Here is a 21,337-nt window from a genome sequence, read left to right as displayed (position 1 = left end):
TGTCGGATTGGTCACTTTTCCCCATGAGAGTGAGCAATAGTTGATAAAAGTTTGTTGCGTGGAAGGTCGGGTGACCTAGACCGAGATGCACGACTGATTAATCGGAGTGGCGTATGCCTAGGCTTAGAGGCGTAGATAGGATTTTGGTGGAGTTCGCTTTGTGAACGATGAAGGCCTGTTAGTTGTTAATCGTGGTACAAAGGTGCGATGTCGTCGCCTGTACGACATCTCTAGTGATTGTGCATGATGGCTCTGAGAGCCCAAAGTGAATTTACGGTGGTTTGGTGTGGATGACCAATGATGAGGGTGATCAGGTGTTTCGTGAAATGGGAACTCCGCAGGATGTTATCATCTTGACAGTGAGAAATGGAGCTAAATCCTAAGTGGGGGAGTTTTTACTGATGTAACAAGGAAGCTTCGTTGGTGTTAGTATGGTGAAATGTCGGGGTGTACCCTGCTAAGCCTCAATAGGTGTTCAGAGTTCCTAACGAGGAAGAGTGACGGGTTTTTGATGTTGACTCGAGATCGTGCATTACGATTGTGAGTTATTATTTGGGAATGTTATGCGTGAAGATTGTGATGATGGGATCGAAGGAAGTGTAAGACTTCCTATGTAAGGTGGTCGTATAGTACCAATGTGCGGTACGAGACCAAATGTGAAGTTTGAGATCCCGGAGTGAGAGAATGAAGAGGTCGTTGCGGGTGCTCCCGTATTGAAAAATCTGGGTTGGTGTGAAACTCGTGTAGTACTGTTGAGAGAGTATGAGTTTGATATCATAGCGAATGCTGTATTTTCCCTATCGGGAAATGTGATCTTAGAAATTTTCAGTGGATTATTCCACTTTATGGACGATTGTGAGGCAAGAGTGTCGGTATTGATTATCTCACGTAGAGACACGCGGATGTTGTTTGGTTGCACGAGTGTGTACCCTAGTGATGTGACCCGTAGTTCGCATCAAAATGTCGAGACCATCCCTAACGGACGGTCTAGGTAAGAAGGTTCACCCGAATTTGGTGACTATTTTGTGAGTCGTCTGGCTAATTGTGGAAATTTTGTGTTGATGTTTCGTCTAACTCGTGGTGTACTATTGTCATCCTGGATTAATCCAGTGACATATAGTCGTGTGCGGGTTGATCGGTGGGGAGGTGGTACCCCTGAAGTGATTATTTTGGGATTCCCGAAAATTCTTCGTTGAAGGAATGATCCGGTGTGGAGCCGGAGGAAGCTAGGTTGTAATAACCCAACCCGTATTAAACCGGCCCATAACAATTTTTCCTTTTAATATACGTTAAATAATACTTTAGGTACCATTACACATTTACCAAAACATATTTGTTACTAAAGTAAGTTCAACGAACTTAAAGAATACATTAACAATTTAAACTTCTCAATACAATAATACGTAGTTAAATCATAAACCGGTTATAATCATTATGACCCGACTAGTTACGTTTACACAAAACCGAGCATGGTGATTTGGGACTACGCTACCCAAATCCTAATCAAGTACAAAAGCAAGATCTTCTAAGCAACCTAGCCAAGATCTCTAATCCCCAAGCTTACCCGAGCCGCCAAGCATGCGAACCTATAAAAATATCAACAACGAGAGGGTAAGCTAACGCTTAGTGAGTGAAAATATACTACATACATATATATGCATAAAATGGACACGCCACATAAATAAACAAATACCGCATACCGAAGCATCCAAGCATAAAGGCAAGCTAATCTAAGCATACCGTACGATCACTAAGCAATAAGCTAACAACATCAACAATGAGTAAGTTCACCAATGACAATGTGAACAAATGCCAATAAGCTACACCCGGAGGGTTAGCTACATCACGACAATACAACATTATACGTATACATATATATATATATATATATATATATATATATATATATATATATATATATATATATATATATATATATATATATATATATATCGAATAACATAAGTTGCTTACGCTTATAACACAAATAACCATGGTTAACCAAATCTTCGCAAGGGAATGACTTCGCGAAACAAGTCATCGATGTTCATAACAACCGTTAGCTTCCAAACACGGCTATGGCATGCTAACCCCCGAGGTGTTCCAAAAACGGCTATGGCATCACCCCCAAGTGTTCCAAAACGGCTATGGCATCACTTGATCAATGTGTGAGTAAAACACGGCTATTACTCACAATCATGTGCACAAACACGGCTATGTGCAACAATTAATACGGGCAACAACGTGGGAGTAAATCACGGCTATTACTCACCACCATATGCACAAACACGGCTATGTGCATAATTATTAATTGGACAAAACGGCTATGTCCCACAACTATGGTCACAAAAACGGCTATGTGACACCATTACTACGGCACATAAATCATATACATACATACATAGATATTCCACTCACAATATTAACCCTTCGCCATTGGGGTTATATAATCCACATCACACGCCCATGTGATAACGTACACACAAAGTGTGCACCTCGCCAAGGTAGTCAACCAAAATGCACAACCGTGCCAATTGGACCTATACACAAGTCCAACAATTCCACCTATATGAGAAGTGAGCTCCATAACCGAGAACCCCTTCACCCGACCCGCACCCATCCTACACATACATATGCACATAGGATATTAACACTCACCTTGTCGCCTTGATGAACGCTTCCGAATAATCCGCAACTCGCCGAAGGAATGTACCTATTCCATTATCATAAATACCACAAAACAATTAGGATGGATTTACAAACCAACCCAATTCGACACTTAGTGCAATTTCGACCCAAATGCACTTTCAAGCACAAACCATGCCCAAACTAACCAACATTCACTAACGCAAGTGAAAATGGTACTAATATGCCAATTAAACCCAAACACAAGTGTTAAACACTTATCGTTCTCAAAAACGCCCATAAACCCTAATTTAGACCCATAAAGTCAAAATCTCACCAATTACAAGCTTTGACACCAGAACATATATAACTCGGTTTTATACTTCAACTTAATCCATTTTAAGTTTATAAACTTCATCGAATTGACATTCGGGTCATAATCATCAACAAACCCTAATTTTGTCTCTAGTCAAAATTAGTCAACCACAAGAACCCTAAAGGTCTCCAAATCATCAATAATCACTAATACTAGTGATTATACACCATTTACAAGTCTTAAACATGGTTAAATCATTAACCAACCCAAAACCCGCCTTTAACACTTATAAACCCGAATCTTGGTGTTAATCTTCAATTAACAACTAAATGGGTTCCATCTATGAATCATACAATCAAAAGCCCCAAAATTGAATGATGAACACAAAAACAAAATTCGGAGTAAGAGCTTACCACTAGTATCACCGTGTAGCTAAGAACGAGGAGAACAAACTTGTCAACTACGCCAAAGATCAAAACCCGCTTCTTCCTTTCCAAAATCCCACTTGAATCACTTGGGGTATTTGAGTTTCTTGGGAGAAAATGAAAGAAAAAGGAAAAGAAAATAAGAAATGAAATGAATGGATGAGGTTAAATCCTCAAATCTGGCTCAAACGCGAAAAGACCAAATTGCCCTTGAACTTCATTTAAATTTACAAGAATCTGGTGCAGTTCGTGCAGTATGCCGCGCCGCGACATTTGACTAAGTCTGGGATCATTTTATAACTAACTTCTGATCTGGATTCTTTCGAAACGCCGCGCCGCGGCTCCATTTGTCGCGCCGCGACACTCTGCTTTCCCTGATTCATTTTTCTCGCGTACTAATTTCAACATGCGAGTACGCTTTGAACCATCCGTAAACTAGTCGTACGCACACTTTACACCTATAAGTCATGTACGGGGAAAACGGGGTGTTACAACTCTCCCCCACTTAGATTCGATCACGTCCTCGTGATCCTCGTCACTTAACCAAACGGACCACACTTCACGGTCTTCAAACATAAGTCCCAACCGACTTTCCTAAGCAATTCTTCCCACTGAAATGCCTTTAACAACTAAATCGTCACCCGCGATTTATCAAATCCACAATCCGAGCACTAAAACCATGCTCATTCCCTACCATCGGGAAAACTCAACCAATCTCGTACCGAGATATCAACCCCTTAGCGTACCATTACCGAGTACAACGCTAAAAGCAACCAAGTCTCAACCTAAGGTCAACAATCCGAAATGATGAAGACCGAACCAAACGAATCCTGACGGATAACACCAATCACTAAACATCCCTTGTAGTGCGCAATACGACCAATACGTAACTACCGTAACATCATAATCCAACGGCTAAAACCGATAGCGCCCAAAACGACTATGGAAACCCAAATCTCAAGGTGTACAAAATCGATATTGTCACACCTGTAACAACAGGTGAGCGAAGCACGGCTATCACATCACTAATCATACAACATGGTCCTCACGACCCCACCATCGGCGTATAAAACAACCGATAGTTCCCACAACATGGTCCTTACGACCCCACCATTGGTGTATCAAACAACCAATAGATCACACGACATGCTCCTTACGACCCCACCATCGGTGTATAAAACAACCGACAGATCACACAACCCGAAGGCTGGCCGAAAACACACGCGCCTTAGTGAATCCGAACTACACGAGACTCACTCCTCAATACAATGACCGAAACCACACGAGTCATTTGTGAATCCGAACTACACGAGACTCACTCCTCAATACAATGACCGAAACCACAGGAGTCATCGTGAATCCGAAACCACACACGATCCACTACCATGATGAAGTCAGCGGACCCGAAGATCATGCTTCACCAATCTCAACACCGGATGAAGTCAGCGGACCCCTCAACGGTCATGCTTCACCGATATAACACCTCGCTCATGATGAAGTCAGCGGACCCCGAAGGTCATGCTCCACCAATCGCATACTCCCATGATGAAGTCAGCGGACCGAAAGTCATGCTCCACCAATCAATAACCATGATGAAGTCAGCGGACTCGAAAGTCATGCTCCACCAATCAATAACCATGATGAAGTCAGCGGACCCCGAAGGTCATGCTTCACCAATCAACGCCCTTTTGGCCTCGAACAACGAGTAGCGTAACATCGCGCTCTGCTACACTATACTGAACCCTAACGGATACCACTAACCATTCACACACTCGAGCAAGAACCACCTATATTAAACATAGGCACAAAACAATAATTCTCTAGAAGAGAATCCGATACACACCTCCCTTAACCGAAGGATTTCACCTTGCTCGCCAAACACATCCATTATCTCTTAATCGAGATTTACCGCATTACCACCTCGGTGATAATTCAAATCCAAACCATAAGTACATTTTATCCGAAATTGTACTCTACCCCAAATCGACCAACACTAGGTCTCGACAACATTTTCTGGATCTACCAAAAGCATCATCCAAAATCTCACACTAAAACTTCCTCGTGCGGGAGTGTAACTCCCCCACTTGGAACTACGTCCCATATCCACAACTCGTACAACCGTACAATGCTACCAAAGGTAGACTTTACAAACGATTGGGCTCACACGACCCATCACCATATCTTGCTCCAGCCTTGAGCACACAAAGGATTTTAATCAATCCTTAAACACTTCGAACAAAAGTTTACCACGATTACACAAACCACACCCTCGCAATCATCCAATTGCTTTAGTTTGTCAACTTCTACCTTTTCACTCATGTACCTAAGGGTTTCACTTCGGTACCCTAAGTACAATGTAACCATAACACAATCGGAGTCGAACACTACGCTAGTAGGTATAAAAGAGGCACCTAATGTCGCGTCTTATATACTCCATTACCAACATACATCGAGATCCAAAACACTCGATCTCAAGGTTTTCAGCCCACCCGTCGAACCTCACGGTTCATCGACCTCCACATAAAAGCGAACACGCGCTTAACAACGGAACACCAAAACCCATTTCCATGGCTTGGTAGAAACATTTCCCAATACTAAGGAATGGATGGTGGCACCAAGTCTTACGCCCTTCGCCCGACAATCAACGTCACCATTGGGTACTTCCATTAGGAACGTCACCCATAACAACAACATGCACAACACAATGCATTTAATAAACTCAAACTCAACGGCGCATAATAAATAATCAAAGGGCATATTTATTAAAACGAAACGTACCTTAACGTCTCCTTGCCGCCCCCGTCCCCGCTAATTTGGGACATTCCGACTTACGATGTCCTTCTTCTTGGCAGTTGAAGCACACCATGCCATCACCCTTTGGTACCGAACATTCCCAAGACTTGTGACCCCTCATGCCACAATTGTAACATCTAGATGCACTAGAATCCGGTATACCCATCCGCGTACCACCCGTGCTCACACTCGGACCCTTAGTCCTCTTACTCGGAGCACCATACGAAACAACCCTTCTCTCACTTGAAGGTTCACCAATCTTTGATCGCGTATACGACTCGAAACCTCTAGCCACGGCGAATAATTCCGCAAACGATTTCGCGTGACACCGGCTAATCTTATTCTTCAAGTCATCATTCAAGGTTCGATAGAAATCTTGCATCAACAAATTATCATTCCCCAAATACTCCGGGAAAAAACGAGCCTTCGCCATAAAGGTCGTCTTGAGAGTATTCAAATCCATAGAACTCTGTTGCAAATTTCGCAACTCATTACGCATTTCCGAAAAATCGGCTGAAGTCCGGAACTCCTCGAAGAATTCCTTCTTAAACCCGTCCCACGATAATGCCATAAACGGTTCACCACCGACAAGATCAATCTTACCATCCAACCAATCCTTTGCCCTACCCCGCAACAAACTAGTTGCGAGTCTCGTCTTCTTCTCAGGAGGGTATTTAATAGTACGAAAACACCCTTCGACATCCGAGATCCAAGTTGTGCTTACCAAAGGATCCAGTTTCCCGTCATACATCGGGGGTTTAGTCCTCATGAAGCTCTTAAGACAACGCTCCATTTCACTACTACCCCGAAATTCGGAATACTTCCTATCCATTTCTTCTCAAACGCACTCATTTGCTCTGCAACGGCGGCCGCAACTCTAGAGTTAAACTCCACGTCGTTCGTCTCGATCTCGTTTTGCGTCGCCATTCTAAAGAATTCAAAACGATTAGTCCACGAACTTATAAAACCATACGCACAACACCGCCCCATCTTGCTTAACACCCGTCGTACATCACTTGTTTGACACGATTTGCACCCGTAATAAGGTTTGCAAGTCCTTATTACGCACACACGCCGTATCGACTCGTTAGTACAACGACCGCCCCGCTCGATGATATAAACCAACACAACGTAAATTCTACGCGATATAAGCACACGCAAGAATTACATCACAACACAAGCCAAAATCCTAGTTAGTTCACCTACACGCTAAGGCACTAACCAAGTTCCCATTCCGACCCGTTCACCTACAAGTCCCGCAGCAAATAAGCACACACAAAAGTCTAAGTCTAGGCACCGATCTCAAGTCGCCTAAATCCCTTAGACCATGCTCTGATACCACTTGTAACAACCCAACCCATATTAAACCGGCCCATAACAATTTTTCCTTTTAATATACGTTAAATAATACTTTAGGTCCCATTACACATTTACCAAAACATATTTGTTACCAAAGTAAGTTCAACGAACTTAAAGCATACATTAACAATTTAAACTTCACATTACAATAATACATAGTTAAATCATAAACCGGTTATAATCATTATGACCCGTCTAGTTACGTTTACACAAAACCGAGCATGGTGATTTGGGACTACGCTACCTAAATCCTAATCGAGTACAAAAGCAAGATCTTCTAAGCAACATAGCCAAGATCTCTAATCCCCAAGCTTACCAGAGCCGCCAAGCATGCGAACCTATAAAAATATCAACAACGAGAGGGTAAGCTAACGCTTAGTGAGTGAAAATATACTACATACATATATATGCATAAAATGGACACGCCGCATAAATAAACAAATACCGCATACCGAAGCATCCAAGCATAAAGGCAAGCTAATCTAAGCATACCGTACGATCACTAAGCAATAAGCTAACAACATCAACAATGAGTAAGTTCACCAACGACAATGTGAACAAATGCCAATAAGCTACACCCGGAGGGTTAACTACATCACGACAATACAACATTATACGTATACAATATATATATATATATATATATATATATATATATATATATATATATATATATATATATATATCTCGAATAACATACTTACGCTTACAACACAAATAACCATGGTTAACCAAATCTTCGCAAGGGAATGACTTCGCGAAACAAGTCATCGATGTTCATAACAACCGTTAGCTTCCAAACACGGCTATAGCATGCTAACCCCCGAGGTGTTCCAAAAACGGCTATGGCATCACCCCCAAGTGTTCCAAAAACGGCTATGGCATCACTTGATCAATGTGTGAGTAAAACACGGCTATTACTCACAATCATGTGCACAAACACGGCTATGTGCAACAATTAATACGGGCAACAATGTGGGAGTAAATCACGGCTATTACTCACCACCATATGCACAAACACGGCTATGTGCATAATTATCAATTGGACAAAACGACTATGTCCCACAACTATGGTCACAAAAACGGCTATGTGACACCATTACTACGGCACATAAATCATATACATACATACATAGATATTCCACTCACAATATTAACCCTTCGCCATTGGGGTTATATAATCCACATCACACGCCCATGTGATAACGTACACACAAAGTGTGCACCTCGCCAAGGTAGTCAACCAAAACGCACAACCGTGCCAATTGGACCTATACACAAGTCCAATAATTCCACCTATATGAGAAGTGAGCTCTATAATCGAGAACCCCTTCACCCGACCCGCACCCATCCTACACATACATATGCACATAGGATATTAACACTCACCTTGTCGCCTTGATGAACGCTTCCGAATAATCCGCAACTCGCCGAAGGAATGTACCTATTCCATTATCATAAATACCACAACACAATTAGGATGGATTTACAAACCAACCCAATTCGACACTTAGTGCAATTTCGACCCAAATGCACTTTCAAGCACAAACCGCGCCCAAACTAACCAACATTCACTAACGCAAGTGAAAATGGTCCTAATATGCCAATTAAACCCAAACACAAGTGTTAAACACTTATCGTTCTCAAAAACGCCCATAAACCCTAATTTTGACCCATAAAGTCAAAATCTCACCAATTACAAGCTTTGACACCAGAACATATATAACTCGGTTTTATACTTCAACTTAATCCATTTTAAGTTTATAAACCTCATCGAATCGACATTCGGGTCATAATCATCAACAAACCCTAATTTTGACTCTAGTCAAAATTAGTCAACCACAATAACCCTAAAGGTCTCCAAATCATCAATAATCATTAATACTAGTGATTATACACCATTTACAAGTCTTAAACATGGTTAAATCATTAACCAATCCAAAACCCGCCTTTAACACTTATAAACCCGAATCTTGGTGTTAATCTTCAATTAACAACTAAATGGGTTCCATCTTTGAATCATACAATCAAAAGCCCCAAAATTGAATGATGAACACAAAAACGAAATTCGGAGTAAGAGCTTACCACTAGTATCACCGTGTAGCTAAAAACGAGGAGAACAAACTTGTCAACTACGCCAAAGATCGAAACCCGCTTCTTCCTTTCCAAAATCCCACTTGAATCACTTGGGGTATTTGAGTTTCTTGGGAGAAAATGAAAGAAAAAGGAAAAGAAAATAAGAAATGAAATGAACGGATGAGGTTAAATCCTCAAATCTGGCTCAAACGCGAAAAGACCAAATTGCCCTTGAACTTCATTTAAAATTACAAGAATCTGGTGCCAGTTCGTGCAGTATGCCGCGTCGCGGCCATAAATGTCGCGCCGCGACATTTGACTAACTCTGGGATCATTTTATAACTAACTTCTGATCTGGATTCTTTCGAAACGCCGCGCCGCGGCTCCATTTGTCGCCCCGCGACACTCTGCTTTCACTGATTCATTTTTCTCGCGTACTAACTTTAACATGCGAGTACGCTTTAAACCATCCGTAAACTAGTCGTACGCACACTTTACACCTATAAGTCATGTACGGGGAAAACGGGGTGTTACATAGGTTATTGGTCCAGATAATATTCATGAATGATCGGTTGAGTAGTACGTTTATGAACTGATGGAGTATTGAGTTTTAAGGAAGCGTGAATCCTTCTTGATGGGGATTAATGCAATACATGGTTCATGACGTAGTGGATTTAGTAGATTGCGTTGGGTGATATGGTTATGGATGTAGCTTGTTGCAAGTTGTAGCGAGAACTTGAAGTGATATATGGTGCTTTTCGTATTTCTTAAATGGGAATTCTGGACGTTGTGTGTGTGAGATATCGCTTGTTGCGGTAGTGCACGCTAGTGATTATTAGTGTGTGGTAAGATCTTAGAATTTACGAAAGATGTTATGGATGTCGGGCTTGGTTGTATTTCGTAGGACCGTGAGGCGTGACGATGATGGTTGTCAGTGAATTGTTCTACTTTGGGTTGATTATGAAATGTATTGTACGAGTTGGGTACTCGGTGTAGGCGCAAACGGTTGTTTTGACTCGAGGGTTGATTACCCGATATTGATGTAAAATGTGATGCGTTAGTGTACGAGATGAGGATTCGGATGCGTGATTACTACATGTGTGACCCGCGTTGGAAGCGGGAAGATTCAAGGGGGAGTGCTTAACTTCTAGTATTTGGTGCGGATCACGAGGACGTGATTGATTCTAAGTGGGGGAGAGTTGTAACACCCAAATATTTATGGTACATAGAGTTAAAATGATGTACGTAGGGTGGGTGAAGCGTGGTATAAATTTAAAAGCAGATAGTCTGTGCAGACCCTTGTGCACGCCGCGCAGGGTTAAGGGTGCGCGCCGCGCACCATGCCTGCGACAGATTTCTGTCTTTTTCCAATTTGAATTAAATGAGGGGCTTTTTGGTCATTTCACTTAAGGCCGGATCTGAGGCCATATCAGCTGGGTTGGATCTAGTTTTGGATCACTTTCACATCCACAAACACTCCCATCTTATCTTAGAGAGAGAGAGTTCTAGAGAGAGGAAGCTTGAATGGATGATGAAGATGGTGATTTTTGCCCAAATTGAAAGCGGGTTTTGGTTCTCCTTGGTGTTTCTTGTTACTAGCTCGGTTTTGGAGTTGAGGTAAACCCTAGATTCGATTTAATTACTTTGATTTTGATTTGGGGTTAGGGTTTGAGCTAGTTAGGGTTATAAACCCCATTTCTTGTGAAATTTGGGGGTTATGGGTATTGTTAGTGTAATTAAACCCATTTATTGTGGGTTTTGGGTTAGATGACAAATTTGGAAGCATTTGTCATTGATTTGGGTGTTAATCACTAGATTGTAAGTGTGTTGGTGATTTAGATGTTCATAAGAACATGTTAGTTGGTTAAAATGGGTGTTAACCTTGATATGGAGTCAAACTAAGATATGAGGTCAAGATTTGATGAATCAAGTATATAAATGTTTGATTTAGGTGTTAATTGGTGTTTTGAAAATATAATCACTAGTCGTTAGTGATTTTGGGCATTTTCGGGACTTATGTCAAAATGGGTGAAATGAATTGGGTCAAATTTGGTAATGACACTAAGTTTGGATTAATTGGATGATAAGCACTTTTGTTAAGTGTTTAACGGCATTTGATATGATTACTACCTAAGTAGTAATTTAGTGTTAAGACCTAGGTTGGTTTAAATGGCGTCAAGTATAATTTAGGTCAAATTGTACTTGTTGAATGGGTCGAAATTACCACCCGTAGTGGTAATTGGTGAAGTCCACTTTAGGTGTCTAAATGGGCGGATTGTGGAAGTAGGTATAAACCCTCGGTTAAGGGTGTTGGAGTCGAATTCTCTTGTAGAGAATGTATGTTGACTGTGTGTATATCTATATGCGTATTATAGGTAAAAACTTGCTCGGTTGCATTTGGAGGCGGTTTACATATATGATTTGTGCGGGCATCTCGAGGTGAGTGGAATGATTATACATGTGTGTATATAATGTATCTATTTGTAGGGCGGGGGAGGGTCGGGTATGCATTGTCTATACCACCAAGAGTTAGTGATATATTTTGTTGTACACTAACGATGGATATTTCGTTGTCCAAATCGCCCAAGAGTTATTGATATATTTCGTTGTACACTAACGATGGACATTTCGTTGTCCAAACCGATCAAGAGTTAGTGATATATTTCGTTGTACACTAATGATTGCTTTTGAACGGATATTTCGTTGTCCGAATAGCCTAGGGGTTAGTGATATATTTCGTTGTACACTAACGGTTGTTATGAACACCGGTGGGAAATTCGAAGTACCATTCCCTTGTGTTACTGGTTAACCATGGTTACGTGTTGTAGTGTAGCATAATATATTATTCGAGTTATTTATGCTATTGTTGTGCTAGCTTGTGGTCTTGAAGATTGTAGCGTTATACTTTCCGATGGTATGCTGTATAAATTGCTAGCGTGTATGAGGTATTTGTGTAAGTGTTTGCACGTAGGTATATTATATGTGTATATGTATAATTATTGCATTCACTAAACGTTAGCTTACCCTCTCGTTGTTTACTTTTTTACAGGTATCGTGTTATGAAGCTACTTAGTCGTTAGATTAGATGTGTAGGAGCGCTGGGGCTCGACGGGGTAGCTATTGGATATTTGGACGCGGATTGGGGATTTAGTATTCTCCGGAATTATGCTCTTGGTATCGGGTTGGGTTATAGAGTCCTAACTCGTCTAAATGTAGATTGGGTTGAACTTGTATATTTGTACTTAATGGTAATTTGGGCATATGTGGGCCCGGTGTCGTAAAACTCGTTTTATTATTGGAACGTGTTAGTTTTACTTATTGTAATATGTCGTGAAAGCCGTTTTGTCAAATAGTGTCGGGAAGTGGTAGATCTTTTTGCGTAAAATGAACATTTTGATCAGAACTGTCCAGGCCTATGTGCGCGCCGCGCACATAGGGGGTTGAGCGCCGCGCACCTCACTGTAAATAAAAAAAATTCTTTTGCTGCATATTTGGTTGGATAACGGGTTGAGTCGTTACAAAAACCATATTTGTTTTTAGTTTCAAGTGCTAAAGTCATAGCACATGCCCAAACCCTGTAATTCTCAGTCCCAACCAGTTTTATATTAATCAAAGATGTACTACTTATATCAGATGGATGAAGATACAATGAATCACCAAAATCAAGTTTGCTGATCATTGTATCACTAGTACTATCACCCATGTTAACAGCAAACAAAAAATAAAGACAACAAGTCAATCAAGATCAAGATAAACAACTAGTCAGTCAAGATCCAACCTATAGGCCAATTTCCCTAGCACAACAGCTATTCTGTGCTAAGGCAAATTGCTACAGAGAAGGTGAGAAAAGAAGACTTACAGTGGCTTTCTCTGCGAGGAACACACCACAATGAACAAGATTCACTTACACAGCGGAAGACGATAAGAGTAATCTTAAAATCACCAGATGTGTCTACACAATGAAGAAAGACACGAATCTTCAATTGATATCCCAAGAACTAGCCTGATAATCGTCAATCGAAGGATTTCAGAGAAAATCCCCAAATTCAACAAGAACCCTAAAAACGAATAGAGCCCTAATTTTCCAGAAATTGACCCTTTATCACTTCGAATACGTCAGATATCAGAACAAATCGCTCTGATACCATGAAAAATTATAAGAATCTATTGATTCTTTACCAAGAAATCAATTTAAACCACAAAATTAACAAAACTTGTTAACTAACCGAACGTATTACAAACAAAGATCACAGATCTAAATTCATCAACTAGATGAATTAATATTACAAACCCTAACTAAGGATCTGCACTATTTAGAGAATTTGAGTAATACATAATTTATGAATTGAGAACGATTGATCTTTTTGGAGAGAGGACCATGTGTTATATAATACTGTATAACCGCCAATGACCTAATTGACTGAAACTTTTGATATTTACACAAATGGTCCTTCAAGTTCTATACACCAAAACCAACTATGTCCCATCTTTGTGAAAGTACTATTTAGCCCCCATACTAGGTATGTTAACCAAATAATATTTCACATGATTCACAAAGGTTTTGGCTCTTCACTCTTCAACTCTAAGCTTCTGCAGAATCAACTCAGCAATCTCTTTGAACGAACACAGCTACTAACTGCATAAACAACATTTCAATTTATAAACTAGAAAGGACAAGTCAAGATTGGTCAACATTAATATCTTTTAATACATATTCGAATTTTGGCCGTTAAACAAGCATTTTACATGGATTATATTATACTCGTTTACCTCTTGGTTTTTTATTTAGGTTATATCAATATCACTCAGTGAATAAGATGACATCTGCAAGTAGGGCTTGTTAATTAGACTTTTTGGTTTTTAAAGTTTGACTTGTTAATTGGGCACATTGCATATTGTTTTTATTATTTTAAAATTTGTTAATATTAAATAAAAAATAAAAAGCTAATGTTATATTCATTGACAAATTACATAAAAAGGTAACATGTTTTCATGATTTTCCTATTCTAGGTAATCTATTTCATTCGGATATAAAAAAAAGGAGTTTTTTTCAAAAGTTAATCAAAAAAGGGGTGTCGTTAACTTTTTCTAATAAACGCCAACGTGGCATTACACGTCACTTTTTTTCCATGTGGACCGGTTACCGTTCTCCATAAAAAAATTCGCCAAACACTGAATTCTGATGAATTGAAGCTTAAAATCATTGAGAACCCACCAACAATGAATCGATGAATCGAATGATGAACACCAAAAATTATATTCGAAATTTATGAAGTTTTATAACTCGATTCCTTCATGAAAGTTGCTCTAAATCCTTCCATTAACACTCTAAAATCATCTTCTTCATTTGAAACAACACATAGACGTCGAATTTGATCATGAACATCGCGTTTGACTTTTTATCCAAAAATTTGACCACAAAATTCGAATTCGATTCAACGAATTAGATCTTCAAAATTTGCAGACACGATCACTAGATGAAAATGAAGAACTCTGCAATTTTACTTTCCTCGATTTTGTTCCGAATCGATCCAGAGGTCAAATTGTGTTGACTTTTCACATAATGATGAACACGAAGCGAATTGCATCGAAGCTGTTGTTGTTTATTGGATTTGATGATGGACGTAGCTTAGGATTAGTGTAAGGATCATGAATGTAACATCAATTTGTGATGAGAAACATGAATGAACGAATTTGATTTTTTAGCTCATAAATGTATGCGTACAATAGCAGATTAGCTCATAATAAAGAAATACTATGGTCAACGTGTAAGTGTGTAACTGGTCCACGTGGAAAAAAGAAGTGACGAGTCATGCCACGGTGGCGTTTAACGGAGAAAGTTAACGACATCCCTCTTTCTGATTAACTTTTGAAAAAAGACTCATTTTTTATATCCGAATGATATAGATTACCTGGAATAGGAAAACCATGAAAATGAGTTACCTTTTTATGTAATTTGCCCTATATTCATCATCCAAATTATTTCTTCCACCAAATATATGCATTATTTAATTGTATAGTACAATCTATCATTGCATAATTTATGGTGAAAGAATTAATTTGAATGGTGAATATAAACTCCTTAATAAACTTGTTAAAATGAATTATTATATAATTAAAAATATATAAATATATAATTAAAATGTAATTTTATTTTTATTAATGAAAGTATTTTTATAACTATAAAATTTATTTTATAATATTTAATTAATAAAAGAGAATTAAATAATAAGAAAAAATAATATTTTTTTCTATGACATTAAAAACTGACACTAAATTATTTCCTCACTTGAGTTCCAATGTTAATTTTTCAGTATCTGTCAAGTTAGCGGTCGTTATCAGAAAAATACCGAAATGATACGGAAAATTGAGCATGAAAGTCATAAAATTTGAATAATGTTTCTTCATCGGACTCGATACAAAAAGTTAAAACAAGGGCAAGTAATGATGGGCCCATCAATCACCGATTCCCGCCACGACTGACACTAACCATTTGTCACTTATTTATTTTTGTGAATCTTCAAAAGAACTCGAGACATAACTCTATTACAATTGTGACAAAACATACAACCAACAACATAAGCACTATGAACGGGAAAAACTCCAACACCGCCGGCAAACCTATCCGCTGCCGAGGTAAGTTGTTCAACCTATATGTGTTTCATAACTGTTCACGTGTTCCAAATATATTGATCATCACTGGTTTTCCTGTTATTCCCCGCTGGCGGGTGGCGGTTCACAACCCAGTTGGTGTGGCCGCCTACTGTTACGGGTGGAGGTAGAGTGAGTGGTGGTTCGAGAATTAAAACTAAACAAGGTCATATACAATTTGTTACATAATTTGATTGGTACTTGGTAAAAAAAAAAAATTCTTCTAGAAAATGGTCATTTACACTCATAAAATCATTAATCAAAAAATATATGAAGTCCTATATTTAAATTTAAAGGTGTTCTATACAATTTGAATGCTACTTTTTATAAAAGATTTCTATTTAAATGGAGTCCAAGGACCCGACATGCTTAGTGCTAAATTCGCCTCTGAGCGGAGTGTTGGCGGTTGGTGGTGGTTTACTGGTTTCTCTTGCTGGAGGCGTGGCGGTTCACCACCCAGGTTGGTGGTGGCCGCATTAGGTCTCATCTCGGGTGGTGGCCGCATTAGGTCTTGGTCGGTGATGGGTACCACTTTCTCTTAGTTTTATTTTCCATTTTTAAGTTTTTATTATTTGATATAAAAGATTTGATGTTACGACTATTATAATATTATTGACTTTATTGTAAAAAGTATTCATGTTTTTGAGTTTATAAGCATCAAGATGTAAGAAAACATTCTTAACTTGTGTCGAAGACAAGTTAGCTTTTGTCATATAATAATCTAATTGAAATAATGATATAGTTAGTTGTTTCTAACTATTGTGAGATTTACTTATGTAGATGAGCGACTCTAAAAACATTTTGATGACGTTTTACGCCATTTTTGTGTTATATTTATTATGGATTAGTTTTTCGCCCTCATCAACTAAAAATCCTTTATCCATCACTGGTGGGGGTGGTGGTGCCGATGGTTGGGATGGTTTTGGTGGTGGCTGCTTTTTTCACAGCGGGGTGGTGTGTTTTTAGTGGGGTCTTGGATGCTGGTTTTTGAGTTCAGAGTCGTTGGTTCACTATCGATCTAGCTCCTGATCTCCAGTTTCGAATCTTAGGTTGAACCAGGAGACGATCTCTGGTTTTAACCCGGGAGTTGTAGCTTATTTGTGGTTTGGGTCTCGTGTGCAAAGGCTTGGGGTGTTTAGCTGCTGTCGGTATTTTCTGATTGCCGGCGGATTCGGCGAACGTCAATTGTTTGATCATGCCGGCTCTTCGGGTGACTTTGGATGTAACCTTAGTTATTTGTTTGTGAGTTATCTTGTATTTTTAGTTCCACTTCGACAGTTCAAAACAGCTCTTCAGCAACGATTAGAGATGGTGGCTAACTTTAGATTGGTTTGCTTGTTTGTCGATTTTTTCTGTATGTTTACGGGTGTTAACTAGGGTTAATATTTGTTGCATGTTGTGTCGGTTTTGTACCATGTTGATCTTCGAATCCGTTTATTTATACACAGCCATTCGGGGCCGTCATTAGCAAAAGTATGAGCAACTTTAAAGTGAGTATTAATTATGTATTATTTGGCAGCTGCAATTGCTAGAAAACCAGGGGAGCCGTTGGTGATAGAGGAAGTAATGGTAGCGCCACCTAAATCTTTTGAAGTTCGTATTAAAATCATATGCACTTCGCTTTGTCACAGTGATATTACCTTTTGGAAAATGGAGGTAAAGAAATAGTCATTGATTTCTTAAATAAGCATTAAGCGTTTTAATTTCTTGTTAGTTAAGTACTTAACTATATCTGTTTTTGTTTCACTGCAGACTGCTCCTGCCGTTTTCCCTCAAATACTCGGTCATGAAGCAGTGGGGTAATATATTTTGAATCATCAAATTTGTAGTAATTTGTTATGAGGATGGAGAATATGTGGCTGTTATACGTTCAAGTTGTGTATAGAAGAAATACATTATTGGTTAAAAAACAAGTCAAAAGACCATTTTTCAATGGTTTAAACTTTTTATAATCATATGAACTAATGATATAATGGTTTTATACCTAACTAGGTGTAGAACAGCCTTATATTCACCTTACTCATTTGTTATTGTTAATTACGTTTTTAAACAATTACAATTGTTTCTTTTTCTTTTTTTCTTTTTTAATAAAGGGTTGTAGAGAGTGTGGGAGAAGGTGTACATGAAGTTGTTGAAGGAGACACTGTGATCCCAATATTTTTGCCCGACTGTGGTGAATGTACCGATTGTTTATCCGAAAAAAGCAACTTATGTACAAAGTTGCCTTTCAGTATCTCACCTTGGATGGATAGGGAGGAGACAAGTAGGTTCACCGACATTAATGGAGAAATTGTATACCACTACTTGTTTGTATCGACTTTTAGCGAGTACACGGTAGTTGACATTGCTCATGTAACTAAAATCGATCCTGCAATACCACCAAACAGAGCTTGTCTGTTAGGTTGTGGAATATCAACAGGTAAAATTCTGATTTTTTTAATAAGTTTTGGATTGGATTACTTGCTTAAATGTGTTACTAGCTTTGGTCAAAGCTTTATGTCAGACAAGCTAGCTTATTTTCTGTTTTAAGCTTTACATATTTTGTTTGAAAATTAAAGTGTATGAAGGTAAATTATGCTTTCAGGCGTGGGTGCTGCCTGGAAAACAGCCAAGGTAGAGGCTGGAACAACAATTGCTATATTTGGACTTGGTACAATTGGGCTTGCGGTATTTTTTTATTACTTTTTTAACAGAAGAAATTTTATTACTCAACGCTCCTTTGCTTGAATCAACAATAATTTTGTAAACTCTGAGGCGTTACGAATGAAGTCTTCAACGAATATATTGTAACCCGGCATGACAAACCATATATACGCAGAATTGTAACTGCATGCTAAGATATTAAAGATTTTGCTATTAACAGGATATATGTGTCTTGATGAGAGCATAACGACAGTGTTCTGTTTTTAACTGCAGGTTGCTGAGGGAGCAAGGCTATGTGGAGCTAAGAGGATCATTGGTATTGATGTGAACCAGGACAAGTGTGAATTAGGTGAACCCTGATTACTTCTTTTTAAGAAAAGTCCGTTCCGATTTCTTAAAAGTCGTTTAATTAATCGGTCAACGGCGGTTAATGGGTCAAAATCGGATTTGTTGATCAAAGTGGGTCAACAATTTAACATGAATTTAAACCAAAATTTTGAAGTTTTTGAACAAAATGAACGATTTTAGACAATGACTGAGTTTGATTAAGTGTATGTTTATGTTTATGGTTTTCTTTTATATTTACACATATAATTTTGAAATATATATTTAAGTGTATAAAAAGTACAATCCAATTAATCCCCGAATTGTCGATTACTCCTTCCAAAGTCCCGACCGATTACTCCCCGAATATCGAGTTTTGCAACTTTGCTAGACGGTGTAGTTTTTCTAAATGTATGGTAATTTACAAGTTAGTTTAATTTCTGTTTTACAATATTGATAATTCTTCTTATATCAACAGCAAAGAAATTTGGAGTCACTGATTTTGTGAATTCCCTTGACTGTGGAGATAAAACTGTGTCCCAGGTAAATTAAGCTTACATTTTGTTCCAGGTTACATTATTATATATTGTCATTGCACATCATAGCATATAATAATCGTTATAGTTGTTAGTGTGTGCCATTTTAATAGCATAAAAAAAAGTGTCTATTGATATAGGTAATAACAGAGATGACTGGAGGAGGTGCAGACTATTGTTTTGAGTGCGTTGGTTTAGCATCCTTGGTGCATGACGCTTATGCTTGTTGTCGAAAGGTCGATCCATTATATATCTCCATTATTTTGAATCTTTATTTACATAAAAACTAATAATCTGTAATTTAGACTTCCTTTAATCATCTCCTAATTCTTTTTAACTTTATTAAAATGTAATTATCAGGGATGGGGAAAAACGATCGTGGTGGGACTTGACAAGAATCTGGACACAATGTTGACCTTCAGCTCTTTTGAAGTACTTCACAGTGGGAAAACTCTCATGGGGTCTTATTTTGGTGGTCTCAAACCAAAATCTGATATCCATACACTTGCAAAACGTTATATGGATAAGGTGAGTAAAATACCGTATCTTTGCTTGTACCCGTCTTGAACTTTAAGATTAAACCAAAAAAGTACTTTTGTTATCTAGGTTGAAATGGATTGTCATTTAAATTCAACTTTTAAACTATATCTATATGTCTGTGATCTCAGTTTATAGATTGATTTATGTTGGAATAGATAGCTGGTTCATGAAAACAGACATTGTATGAATATTCTATTTTTTGGGATTAATAACAGACAAGATGTCACGAAGCCATAACAAACTATGTAAACTTAATGATTAATTTCTTGTATAAAGATGAATATTGACTATCTAATTCTTCGTGGTCCATTTAGGAACTGCAACTTGATAACTTTGTGACGCACGAGGTCGACTTTGAAGACATCAACAAGGCTTTTGATCTGCTACTTGAAGGGAAGAGTTTACGGACTGTCATCAGGATGAACAAATGATCAAATTGCATTCCGATAGAGATTGTATTTCCTTAAGTTTGTATCATTTGAAGTTGAAGTATGCAACTATGTTAAACATATATATTAAATACATGCCTCATAATAATATATATCCATAACTACAATACTTGATAAGTTTATTATTAATGTTTTTCCCTTACTAAATAAACAAATGTATTTACTTTGGTTGGTAATTTTGTGATTAACAAATTGTGGAGAGATAAATCTATTTTGCAGCGATCAAAATAACACATAACCAGATGGACAAGGTGGAAATTGTACATTTGTATTGTAGGAGAGTTACATAACAACTATAGTACTCATACAAAAAATACACAGTTTAAAGAATGTTAGTATAAAACTAATGTACTTTCCGTTTAATTTTCAATTTTACCTTTACATTTTCTTTCCTCTTTAATCATATTCACATACATTAATGGTATAATAGAACTTAAACTTTTTATTATTTTCTATTTATGGGAGTGGACAGTTAATTTGAGACATTTCAAAATAAAATACTGGACAATAAATTAGGAACGGATGGAGTACTATTTTAGGCATGGAGCCTTTGACAAAAATACTATTTAAGTTATTATGTATATACAGTATATGGAAAGA

The 21,337-nt window shown here is 38.2% G+C and overlaps 1 protein-coding gene across 1 annotated transcript; it reads left to right on the top strand.

Annotated features, from left to right (window-relative positions):
• Positions 1–16,077: 16,077 nt before the first annotated feature.
• LOC139893784 (alcohol dehydrogenase-like 7) lies at positions 16,078–20,913 on the top strand. Its single transcript, XM_071876974.1, has 10 exons — positions 16,078–16,230; positions 17,765–17,901; positions 17,998–18,044; positions 18,339–18,664; positions 18,830–18,912; positions 19,162–19,237; positions 19,691–19,755; positions 19,889–19,984; positions 20,109–20,276; positions 20,603–20,913. Exons 1-10 carry the CDS (start codon positions 16,182–16,184, stop codon positions 20,717–20,719), a joined length of 1,164 nt encoding a protein of 387 aa, XP_071733075.1. The 5' UTR covers positions 16,078–16,181; the 3' UTR covers positions 20,720–20,913.
• The last annotated feature ends 424 nt before the right edge of the window (positions 20,914–21,337 follow it).

Source organism: Rutidosis leptorrhynchoides, chromosome 2 (assembly GCF_046630445.1).
Source record: "Rutidosis leptorrhynchoides isolate AG116_Rl617_1_P2 chromosome 2, CSIRO_AGI_Rlap_v1, whole genome shotgun sequence".
NCBI classification, from domain to species: domain Eukaryota; kingdom Viridiplantae; phylum Streptophyta; class Magnoliopsida; order Asterales; family Asteraceae; genus Rutidosis; species Rutidosis leptorrhynchoides.
The sequence above is the reverse complement of the archived record's forward strand: the minus strand, read 5'-3'. Positions and strand labels throughout refer to the sequence as shown.